General features: G+C 49.2%; 1 protein-coding gene across 4 annotated transcripts in view; it reads left to right on the top strand.

Annotated features, from left to right (window-relative positions):
• The window catches only part of LOC135900638 (protein croquemort-like), a 204,171-nt gene that overhangs the window by 74,935 nt on the left and 116,369 nt on the right, over positions 1–12,867 (top strand). The window contains exon 1 of one of the 4 annotated variants that reach the window (XM_065430132.2): positions 8,170–8,689. The exons of 2 other annotated variants lie outside the window; for them this stretch is intronic. In XM_065430132.2, the coding sequence (XP_065286204.1) occupies positions 8,513–8,689 (177 nt within the window). In that variant the 5' untranslated portion in view covers positions 8,170–8,512. Of the gene's footprint in view, positions 1–8,169; positions 8,690–12,867 lie in introns of those variants that run through there. One more of the 4 variants, XM_065430131.2, reaches the window with a different exon arrangement.

Below are 12,867 nucleotides of genomic sequence, written 5' to 3'. Positions count from 1 at the left end.
GTCTGCGTTGCCTTCCGGAACAGCGTTTTCCCTTCAAGGCGCTCGCGCTTTTCCAAGGGCGGCAAGACGTCGATGTCGCAGAAGACTTTTGTGCGCGGATGGCAGACCAAGCGACACGTCTAGACCCTCCAGCCCGAGATGACGTCCCCCGTTCCCGTGATTGCCGCATGGACCTTCCTTTCTCAATGGAGGAGCTCGAGGCAGCACTAGCTCTCTGCAGGCGCTCATCATCTCCGGGCCCAGATGGTATATCATACCGAGCCTTGTGCTATCTCGGAGAATCCGCACGGATAGCACTTTTGAGTCTCTACAACACCTCATGGCAGGAGGGAAATGTTCCTGACGAATGGAAAGTGAGCCGCCTGGTGCCAATCTTGAAGCAGGGCAAATCCCCGCTAGAGCTCGCCTCTTACCGCCCGATAGCGTTGGCCAGCTGTGTAGGAAAGATAATGGAACGGATGATCCTTGGCCGCCTGGAATGGTACCTTGAATACTACAAGATTTATCTGAATTCCATGGCTGGTTTCCGACGTGACCGCTCTTCCATCGACAATGTAGTTGATCTCGTTTCATATGTCCAGCACGAAAGGTCCCGTAAACGTTTATCTGCAGGGCCGGTATTTTGTAGCGATGCCTTTTCCTATTCTATGCTTTTTCAAGCTTTTCGCACTTGGCCACTGGTCAGAGCGACGGTCTGCCCGCATTATCAACGCGATCAGGCGGCCGTGTGTGGTGGATGATAAGAACAGCATAGAATAAGGCATAAAGCATCGCTACAAAATAGCGGCCCAGCTTTATTCTTAGATGTGAAAGGGGCATACGATAACGTATTACATGAGGCAATTCTCGACGCTCTTGTGACGGTTGGCCTAGGTGGTCGAGTATTTTTGTGGATCGCAAGTTACCTTTCTGCAAGATCATTCTATGTGTTAACCGACGATGGCCCAACTACGCGACGCTATACCAGCAGGGGCGTTCCTCAAGGCGGTGCTCTTAGCCCGACGCTATTCAACCTCGCTCTTATTGGGCTTGCTGAACACTTGCCAACTACCACCAAAATTTCAATATACGCAGATGACATCTGTGTCCGGACTTCGGCAGTCACACGTCCTCAGGTACGTGCACGGCTTCAAAGAGCGGCTGCTTTGACAGCGAGCTACTTGTGTGAACAAGGTCTGAGCATATCGCCAGAAAAATGCGCCCTAGTAGCATTTACTCGCAAACCAATGACGCCTTATGTCATCTCAATCAATGGGCGGACCATTTCCTATGTCAGAACCCACAGATTTCTTGGCGTAATTATCGACCGAGACCTCAGTTGGAGCCCACACGTGGCCTACATGAAACGGCGCCTGACAGCAACCTCCCAGTTGTTTAAATACTTGACAGGAAAGACGTGGGGGATGTCAGTAGACGCAATGCTGAGACTCTACAGAGCTCTCTTTCTCGGTTTCTTAAGATACAGTCTACCTGTACTGACCAACACCTGCAAGACAAATATTCGTGTTCTGCAGGCAGCACAAGCTCAAGCACTCAGAGTTTGTCTTGGTTTGCCCAGATGCACGTCAACTGAGGCAACTATTGCGATTGCTCGGGACCATCCAATGCAAACTCACATCACGGTGGAAGCCCTGAGAACGCATATCAGACATTTTGCACGTGCCCCCTATCACCACCTTGCAACACTACCTTCAGACAGGCACCAAGCATCATTCTCGAAAACTATCGTCAAGTACAACGACAAACTTCCCTCGGGCTTCACCGCTCCATCTAAGCCACCGATACCCCCTTGGTGCCTTGTCAGCCCCACAGTCCATCTCAGCGTACCAGGAATCGGGAAAAAGTCTGAGCTGTCGTCGCCTGTGCTCAAACAACTGTCTTTGCTTCTTCTGCACGAGAGGTACGCGGAGAGTGCACATATTTATACAGATGGTTCCACAAACATCCAGTGTTCGTCCGGTGCTGTGGTCGTCCCAGCAAGAGGTATTACCATCAGCTTTAGGACTGACCACCCAACGACATCTACATCTGCGGAACTAGCTGCTCTTCGCGCTGCTCTTAGTTTCGTCAATCGGGAACCACCTCGACAATGGTCAATTTTCAGTGACTCAAAGGCAGCCCTCCAATCTGTGCTATCAGCTCTGCGTCGCGGGCCATTCGAACAGCTCGTGCTCGATATTCGATGCCTGCTTCATACATCACATGAGAAAGGACATCACGTGACGTTTCAGTGGCTGCCAAGTCACTGCGGCGTCATAGGAAATGAAGACGCTGATAAAGCCGCTCGGACAGCTCTTGAAGACACACAGGAAGAGGCCATACCACATTCGCGGTCCGACGCAGCCAGCAGACTTCAAGTGCTTGCACGGGAGATCACGCTCTCTCTATGGTGCCAAGCAGCCAGACCAACCGCAGCAATCATCAACACGACCTGCCCTCATTGATGCGTCTCTGTTTGCCAACTGGACTCCGCCGAAGTGAGGCCACCCTGCTTTAGCGCTTATGGCTAGGGGTGGCCTTCACGAAATCCTACTCGTTTCGCATCGGAATGGCCGATAACGCTCTCTGCGGTGCCTGTCTTTGCGAGGAGACGCTGGAACACATTCTGTGCGACTGTCCTGAATATAATGTTCAGAGACAGTCCATGGCATCTGTTCTAGCGCACCTGGACAATAGACCATTGTCAGTTGCAACCATTTTCACACATCGCCGACAGAAGACATCGCAGCTGAAGGCGACGAAGGGACTACTTCGGTTTATGAAGGATACGGGCTTGGACAAGCGGCTGTGACAGTGATATCGCGTACTGCGCAAGAGTGACGGACTGTAACTGACGATGTGTTCGCTGTGTTATGTGCTCTCTCTCTCTCTCTCTCTCTCTCCTCCCATCTTTCATCTCCCCCATCCCGCTCCCATGTGTAGGGTAGCAAACCGGTTAAGCGAAACTGGTTAACCTCCCTGCCTTCCTTCTCCACTTTTTCCTTCCTTGTGTCTTTCCACACGTAACAATATCAACCGAAAAATATTGGTGGTGGTGGTAGTAGTATTTATTCGGCTCAGGAGAGTCAGACAGTTATGTAAAGGCGTTACGCCCATGTCAGGGCGCGTCTAGAATGTCACAGTGGCAAATGAGCGACCGAACACCGACTACAGGGTCGTATTTTATAAATACAAAGCGATTAAAACCTAACGTGAATATGACATTTCCCGTTTGGTTTATTTTTTTACACCTGAATTCCGGTCTTACACTCTGGTGGTGGAGAGACGGGCTAACAAATCGACCAGCAGGAGGGTGGGGAGGAGAGTCTTCTGTAAGTGTCCACCTAGTGGACATCTCCATTTCGTCTGCTGCTGACGTTCTGATTGGCTGGGCTGGGGTGCGCGTCAGAATGAGACAGACGCTGCCAGCCAATCAGCACTTTAGAAGCAGACGAAATGGACATGTCCGCTAGGTGGACACTTTCATAAAACGTCTTCCTTTCTAACTTCTATAAAACACCTTTATTACTACTTATAATCCTCGGCGCGTTTTATTTGTTTGTTTGTTTGTTTGTTTGTTTGTTTGTTTAAAATACTCTCAATGCACATTGACGTTACAGACAGGTGTGGGTGGGTTCCGTTATCCAATACTAGAGATTGTTGCTTGGAAAGTTTTGGGGTCAGGATCGTTGACGACGGAGGCGGGAAGGTGGTTCCATTCGGCGGCTGTCGTCGGCATGGAACGATATTAAATAAATGTTAGTACGGCAGTTCGGCACGTGCACTTTAAACTGGTGGGCCACGTGTGCGTGAGGAGATGCAATAAACTGGGATGAACAGCCCTTGTTCCAGCTAAGGGTTTGTGAAATATATCTTATGGAAAAGACATGGACGGGCCACCTGCCTTCTAAATGACAATTCTGGTAGGTGTAGGTTGAGTTGAACTTTCATGGCAGAAACTCTTGCAGTGTGGAAATATTGAAACGTACGGAGTAATTTTGAATGCTTTCGAGGAAATATGCTAGGTGCGTTTCATGTGGATCTGAGATTTATAAGGCATACTATATGTTTTGATCTTTCGAGCGATTTATATAATGTTAGCCCAAGTGAAACAGGAGCACGAGAAAAACTGCGACGCAAGAAGGCAGTTAGTATTTTAATCAACGCCGGCATGCGTCAAGGTCGGCTTTATCTCTTAGCGTTGATTTATTCCGTATTACGCGTTAGACTGCGCAGGAGATTTGCGTTTATGCATTAAAAGTACAGCTGAAAATGTTTGCGTCACTAACTGGCCATCTCACGCTGCCATTGGCTGCAGCCCTTTCCGCTTTCCCCTGTTTCTTGTTTTCGCGTAATGAAGATATTATGCAGATTCAACGATGTTGTAATCTACGTAAAGTTAGTAAAGCGGTTAAATAAACGTTATAAAACCAATGACTATGCGTACAATTGTCCTTACTTTCAACCTTTGTAATCCCGTGCAACGTTCAAACTTATTCAATACGTAGCTCACAACCTTAATCTCTTGCAATTTTTTCCTGTTCATTGCTAACCCGTTCGCTAGCTACGCTAAATATGCTAACCCCCAAACCAGGTAGATGTAGTACAGTCTGAGACGTATACGTAGTCATGTCGCAAGGACGAACGCGATATGTGGGGAGTTGCCGAGGGAAGGATGGCGATGAAAGGTGGGTGGGCACAGAGACGTACGATCACACATATCCAGCTACATTTGAGTAGTTCGCATAACGCGTGTGTCACAGTGGCCCATACCCATTCTGCAGGAGTGGCTAAAAATGGACACACAAATTAGTGGCCCACATATCGAATTGATGAATCGAGGAAGATGAAGTAAATCAAGGAATCCGTTTATTATAACGCGATATTCCGATAAGAGATCGATCGGTGTGCGTCAAGGATACCTATTAGCTGTCACTATGCATTGAATTTTTTTATGCAGGAATTAATTCTCATTGGAGTGTGGTCGGTGCTGTGAACACGATGCGTGTGCGCTTTACGAGCGAAAAAGACATGGACCTCGTGAAGGAGGCGTTCGCCTTGAATCCATTCGGGCAGACGTCGATACGGGTGCCGTACATGTTTGCATTAGCGTTTGGCTCCGTCCCGCTGTTCTAAAAGACTAGTCTGTGGTGCGCGATGAAGCCTATCTTAGCGTTGCGCGTCACGTTAACGCTAACGCGAGCGTTTTACGCTATAGTAAAACTGTCTATTATGACGCATAGCACAGGTACGCTTACTTGCACTACTTGTCGGTCAGCATACATAGGAGTTACATAAGCCTGAGTGCAGTCTTTAGCCTGGTGGACGGTTTCCATATATGGCTGGAGAAACGAAACATAATTGAAGTAAATAATGGGCTTAGCAGTGAAGTACGGCACTGAGGAGAGAGGATGAATGTTGTCGCATAAAGCAAGAATATATAAAGAAGGGGCGATTAAGGTCACTGGTTTCGTTCTATAAACTCAAAGAAGAAGAAGAAGAAGAAGAAGGAGGAGGAAAAGAAGAAGAAGAATTAGTTTAAATGGTAGATGTTAGAAGCCATCAAAGGTAGGACCACATTTGTTGTAACTTTTCCGTGTCCCTATGTATCATTCCTGTTACTTTCTATCTTTTTTTCCATGGAGGGAAGAAACAAAATAGGTGAGGCTCTGACGTCATGTTTTTGAAGCCGGAAATGCAGCCATGTTGGTGTGCCATCTCTCTCTGCGCCTCCAATCAGCTCGCGGGAGCAGATAGGCGGAAGCTTTTAACTTGCATTACTACAAACCTCCAGAAGGGCGTGCTGCCGTTGCGCGTCAGAACAAAGCCTACACAACTTCTGTAACAGTTTTAGTGAAGCAGCCACGCTTCTGTGTTTTTCCGTGGCACGCTGAAAAAGATGCCGTGGACTCGCGCCGCGATTGCTTGAGTGTCTCTGTTGCCAGTTGGCACTCGCACATACAGACGCAAAACACAGCGGTCAAGCTTGCACACCACGCTCCAAAGTCAGCTTGTATCGCGAACATAATGCGCTGCGAGAAATACGCGGGCCAAAAAAGCATGCACCCGGAATTTCACCAAGATAGAAGAATCGCAGGAGCGAGAGCTCACCACAAAAGATTCCGTAGTGCCAGGGACGTGGTCTATGTGGACGCGGCGGAGTACGCAAATGGACAGAGTATGTCGATAGTTGCTGCGAGTCTATAGAGGGTGACCCCAGAGTTAGTGGCACTGTAAGAACAGAAAAGGCGGAGGTTGCGGAGGTGGCTGCCTTAGCACTGGCAATAGCCTCCACGGAGGCTAATATCGTAGTCAGCGACTCCAAGGCAGCCGCCAAGAACTATGCCAAAGGAAGAATGTCGACGGAAACGCTGGTAATTTTAACGAACCTTATATGGGCACCCGCACACTCCTTCCTTCCCGGTAACGAAATAGCGCACAACTTGGCTCGAGAACTGACGAGCCGAGCAGGTGACATGCAAATACTGAGAACGAAGAGAGACCGGATGACGGATGATCCTTAACGAGATCACCAATCGCTATAAATTGTTAAAGGCCCATTTCCCCGCCCCCGGCACACTCCTCGCTAGCGACGGCATGGTGCCTCTTACAAACAGTTGCGTACCTGAACCCGGTGACCTACCATCGCTACTACCCGGACCTTTACACGGATCGATGTAGGTTCTGTCAAGAAAGGGCGGACCTACAACACATGGTTTGGGCTTGTCCTCGGACACCCACACAGAATAAAATACGCAAGACCAGAGAACAGTACGGGAGACCACGTTGCTCAGCTGTGCACCGGAAGACCAACTTAAGGCAATGTAGCAGGCCGAAGATGCCGCCAGGGCCCAAGGGCGTCATCTTGGTAGGCCGCCATCTAAGTAGAGAGGCCTAGGTCTCCAATGTGCTGTCCTAAAATAAAGCTTATTCCTCCTCCTCACTTTTCAGTGGCCTAGAGCAGCAGCGACAGCTTCAGGAGCGCGGTTGCTATGGCAACGTTGATGTTTGAGGTACTAGTCCCAGTGCTGCTTTGCGAAAAACAGCAAGTGACTTCCGCCACACTTTCTCCAACACGTGTCGGCCGGCGCCTCTCCTACACTTTCCTCCCTCCATGCTTTTTTCCGTGACCGCGAGCCAGTTCATGCGTTCACTGGAAAGAGAAATAGTTACGATGCCCACGGCCTTCGGTTTTATACTTTTTTTCCCCAATCTGCAATAATTTACTGTGACGAGATGAACGTTGAAGATACTGTGTCAAGCTTCGGAAAGTCGCAAAGAAATGACTCTGTCGTAAAAAAAAAAAAGAATAACCAAGGGCAGTTCAGTAAAATGTGCGACGTGATCAACGAGCTACTTTCTCAATCGGCCCGTGCATCACGCATAATCCGCTAAGCCGACGCTCAACTGACTTCATTTTATTATTTTTTTTTGCACTGCGTACTTTTGTTTACAACTAGCCAACAACCAACAACCTTACTCCAAATTTCTTCGGCTGACAAAAACGTCAAGCGCTAAGCAAGTTGTACCAATACTTTAGATGGGGGCGAAATGCGAAAACACCCGTGTACTTAAATTTTGATGCACGTTAAAGAACCCCATGTGGTGCAAATTAATCCGGGAGACCCCCTCCCTCCCCTAGGGCGTGCCTCATAATGAGATTGTGGTTTCGGCACGTAAAATCTCATAACCTTATTATTTTTTTTAACCATAACATTGGCTCTAAACGCGCTAAAACAGTCGCACCTCGCTGAGCACCGTTATTTTCTTCCTCTTTCATCTGAGGCGGACCCGACACTCCTTTCACGTGCTTCTGTTCCGCTCAAGATGAATAAACAAGAAACAGGCGGGCGGGGAAGAAAGCAAGGCTCAGCCACGGAGCCACGGTTCCGGGCTCTCCTCTAGGTTGCGAGCGTGGTCAAGGAAAGAGAAACAGTGCCTCCCCGCACTCGCTGCGAACAGCCCGGAGGCGGCAGTCCTTTTTCAGGCGTTTTCCGTTTTCTTTTTCTTCTCCACTAGGCCGCCGCGCCTTCCTGCAAACTCAGCCCCGAGGGCCGAAGTTCAGCTGAGCAGCAGCAGCAGTGGCCGGCGACGGAGTCGGCTGCACGGGTAACAACAAGGCCTGCCACGTGACCACTCTCTCGCGCCGCCGTTGCGCTCTCGCCCACCACGTGGTCCCCAGCGCGCCGCCTCCTCCCCTCTGCCTTCTGAGGGGCACCGCGAGCGGGAGCGCGCGCGAGACACACAACGCGAAGCGTCCCGTTGTCGAGCGTGCGGGAACAACGTGCGCGCGCGATCGAGCAGCTGGCGGTGTTGGCTTGGTTGTGCGCGTCTTCTTCCTTGATCGGGGCCGCTGACGGCTGCCTTCTGTTCCCCTCGGGCTCGATCGCGGGACTCCGTCCGTCCACCCTCCCCCCTTGCTTCGTACCAAGAGCCGTCTCCGTAGCCGTCCCGTGCTGTGTGTAGTAGCTGTCGCGCGAGTGCGTTGGTTCCGTGTGTGCGTGAATACGCAGGTCAGCCGCCGCTGCTCGCGATGCCAGGGCCCGAGATCGAGAAGATGACGACGCGTTGCTGCGGCCAGCGCGCGTCGCGACCGGACATGGCGCTGGTCAAGGCGGCCGTCGGTGTCCTGGCCGGACTGTTCCTCGCGCTGTCTGGCCTGGCCACGTACGTCTTCTTCCCTGCGATATTCAAGACGCAAGTGGAGTTGGTGAGTTGCCCTTACCGTCAAGCTTCCTCTCTCATTCCAGCGTACGCCAGCGACGACGCAAAGTGGTGCATGGATGAGGAAGACGATAGGTTCATTCCTTCCTTGCGGGGAAGCGTAACTTTGCCACTGTCATGTGGGGTCTGGCTCCCTTCTCCCGCTCTGAAATGACATCTAGATGCGTGCTACCTGGGATAGTTACGCGCGCGGCGAAGTTCTCCCGGGCGCATTGCGCCTACCGGACTGCATGCCGATCCAGGCGGGGAGGTTTTTGACTCTTGGCGAGTGATCGTCGCCCAGAGGCGAGGATATATGCCTCTCTCCTTGGAAAAGCGTCCCGCGCGCGTCGTCGGCGTCCTTTCTTTCTTCCGGGAACACTCATGCGGCCGCGCCGCGCCAGCAACACCCGGATTTGATCGCTCGTTCGCGTGCTTTGATTCTTGTTTTTGTTTTGTTTTTGTTTTTTTTTCGATGAGCGTGTTCTGTAGAGAGGTGTGTGCGAGTCCGCGCGCTCGAGCTTGCTCGAGTGCGCGTTTTGACTCGCCTTGCCTGCACCCTTTCCTCCTGTTTCAGGGCTCTCCGGCATTCAGCATTTTCGCTTCCTCTCTCTATTCGCACTCGGGCCTGGGGGCTTTTTTTTCCGCGCTGTTGCGACACCAAGGTTACCGCCGCGAAACGTCGCTTGCTGTACACGAGTGTTTGCGAGCTGTAACCGCGCGGCCTTCAGCCTTCTCTTTTTCATTTCTTGCGTATAGCTCGTTCGTACAATTCTGGGCTCTGTGCGTCGCTCAATGAACTGAGGTCACTCTGCACACACTCACCTCAAGTTCGTGAGTTGTTCGCGCTTACACTTGAGCACACGACGCCAGTGTTATGGTCTATACTTGTTCATTTCAACATGTAAAAAAAGCAAGGAAAAGAATCCTAATGTCACAGTTTCCACGTTGGTGAGTTCCAGGGGCCGTTTGTACGAGGTGCTTTATCCTCTTGCAACTTTTTCCGCAGGATAAAAGCATCGTGCATATATATCTCAGAGGGGTCAGTCAGCAGTCGTGGTACTAACGTTAAGAAAGATGTTTCGCGTAACTGTCACTCCTTTGACACTGTACGAATAATATTTTGGAATTTATTTCGCACAACGTAAACACAGCACAGTATCGAAGGCCATCCTGGCCAGACCTTCAAGAATACAGGTGGACGGTGCCAAGGCGTCACTAACAAGTAGTAACAGCAGGGAGCTAGGCGTAGAACAGAAAGTACACAGAAGTACTGCGTTCTTTAAGTAAATAAAGCGTATGAAACCGTCGTCGCATATGTATACTTCTCTGCACATAAACATATCCACGCACATGTACATATTACGCGTGCATTCAAACATGACAGTACGCTATGCTGTAGATGTGCAATATTTCTCCCTTGCGAAAAAAAAAAAGAAAGCTTCATAAAATCGGGCTCGAGATGTCTTCTTCAGCCGATATAGCGTTAATTATGATGCTCATGGCTGTCGATTCATTAAATCTCAACCACAACACTTTCCGTCAGGTCTTTGTGAAGAAACGAATTACCCTCGTCAGGATGTCGTAGCGGCTCCCACTCCCTATACAGGACGGAACAAAAACCATTGACAAAGAATCTTGCTGTCAAGGTTGCTGCTGTCGTTTTCATCATAGCGGTCAGGGTGCGATCGTGTAGAAAGAGAAGCTCGTGATGCAACTCAACGCCACGTTTTCTTGCGGGATTTCTGCGAGGCGTGCTTGCGTAATCGCGTCATGAGCGATGTTGAAACGGGGGATGCTTTCGTTTTCTTTTCCGCTGCCGATGCCACAGGAAGCGTATGCGTCGACGACTCGCCCTCGTATGTTAACGCCGTAAACATTATACTTACGTAGTTTGAAACGTATTTGTAGTTGTCTAGTGAAAATAGTACGCGGTATATATCACTGCCATATATAAATGTTGCATAGCAAGATCTGCTATGACATAATTGTCGTTTAGGAGCTCGTTGCTACAAGAGGGCTATAGAGGCACTTTTATTTAAGTAAAAAAAAAATAATTGGGGGGGAAAAGGAAAATATAACTTTGTAAGATAAAAATCTAAGAATGTAATATATATATATATATATATATATATATATATATGTTTGTATGTATGTATATAGTTACAGTACATTTGAATATCTAATCGAAGATTCTTATCCTTAAGGTAATACACCGATGAAGGCGTCTAAGATACATAACAACGCAGATTTACGCCCTGTCCGACGCACAAGGTCATTTATGTGCGCAAGGAAATGCGGCCGTGACAGTGGAACTAAACGCATTCACACGTGTGCTGATTGTACGGTTAGTTTTATGTTAACTGAGCATGGAAAGTCAGTGCCGATGTGATACCGCTCGACGTAACTGCGTGACACCGTGGCCGTGTAAAGTATAAACCCCATGCAAGCGATCTTGCACGCGACAGCGACAAGCGACGCGATGGAGATGGCTGTCGCGTTCGCTCGCCGCCTACAAGTTGCACCCCATGCGAGCGATGACTTCGAGCGACGTCTCCCCAGTGTTGCCGGTATGAGGGCAGCAATATAGGCGCCGAAACTAGCGTGACGCATGCTTTATTAACTTAAGTTGATGTATTTTACTGTAAAAAGCAGCATAAAATATTTCTGAAAGTCTTGCAGTAGGTTCTTATTCTTGCACGTATAAAAATTCAATCGTTTGCTCGTTCCGTGCGACAATCGGAAGTACTGGAGTTATGTACATCCAGTTCCGGCTTTGCGCTATTGGCTAGTCGCTCATAGCTCTTCCGGGCGACGAGCGACAAGTTCTAGATTTGCAAAACCAAGCGATCGCGCGACAAGACCGAGCGATCTGTTCAAGCGGCGGCCCGATCCGTCGCGCGAACCCGTCGCTCGTCGCTGTCGCGCACAAAATCGCGCTAATGGAGTTTAGCCTTAACTCTTGCACGGCAACATGCACGAAATAAACCGTGAGAATGCCGAACGCGGTTCGATGTAAGTGTTCACAAAAGAAAGTTCGAGGTATTTTCGATTCATCGAAAGTCATCCCCTGCAAGAACATCGCCGCTTTTGCGCGGTTTTGGTAGGTTACTGGTTCTGTATGCAGCAGTGAATCCAGCAGCTAAAAATTAAGTCCTGCTGGGTAAAAAAAAAGTTACTAGAGTAGCTAATAAGCTTACAAGTCTGGCTGAAGCGTTCGTGCACATTTCGAGCGCCCCGCAGACAAGCACAAGTTCGTTGCCTCCTATATCTGCATATAGACTAATACTCTTTCGGTTCGACCAAAGCGGACATTCCAAAGTATCAGTACACGTCCCCGAATCGAACGGGCAACAGTGATTCACCAGCCTCGAATTTCTGTCCCAAGACCACATGTTAGAACGTACCACCAACAAAGTTGGTGATGACTCCGCTATACCATAAAGGCGATCCCAATTTAAAGGGTTACGTATGGTTATGAGGGGGTTGTGCTGCCAAGCGCGGGGTCCCCATTTTGATTCCCGACCACTGCTCCTCCGCCGCTATTTGACGAGAATTGCACGACACACACACACACACGCGTGCTTTCCAGGAGTGTGATTGAACTGCACGGTTACGGTTAAGCGAATCCAGATGGCCTAAATTAACTCGACGGTTTCCATTCTGGAGTCTCTCTTAGCCACAGCTGCAGCTTACGAACGCAACACAATGGAATTATTCGTCGCTGTAAGCTAAAGAGATACACTTTGCTGACTTCTACACTAGACAGAGAACGAAAAGGAAAGGTGGTTATTCAAGTTGTACCTGGTCCTTACCTCACATTGATAGAAGGGGAAACCGACAGAAAAAAGAAAGGAATGGAAGAAGGAAAGGGATAACAAGTCAGAAAAGAAACTTGGTAGGCACGTTTCAGGGGGACGGTTTCTTTGGCGAGTCGGTATTTCGTCCTAAAGGCAAGCAGCGAGGGTCCGCTTTCTTTTCTGTTTCGTTTTTTTCTGTCGTGTCAGCTCTGCGCGCTACTGGCCTCAAGGTAGATCACAGCGTTTAATCACTTCGCAAATTAGGGACTGCATAAAAAAAAGAGCAGTGTTAATACAAAAGAGGGAGGAAACGTTTTATGTATCACGTGTATAAAACAACATCCCGACCCTTTATGGCAGCTTTCATTAATTCCTTGCGGAAAGA

Source organism: Dermacentor albipictus, chromosome 3 (genome assembly GCF_038994185.2).
Source record: "Dermacentor albipictus isolate Rhodes 1998 colony chromosome 3, USDA_Dalb.pri_finalv2, whole genome shotgun sequence".
NCBI classification, from domain to species: Eukaryota; Metazoa; Arthropoda; class Arachnida; order Ixodida; family Ixodidae; genus Dermacentor; species Dermacentor albipictus.
This window is presented reverse-complemented; position numbering and strand designations above follow the sequence as displayed.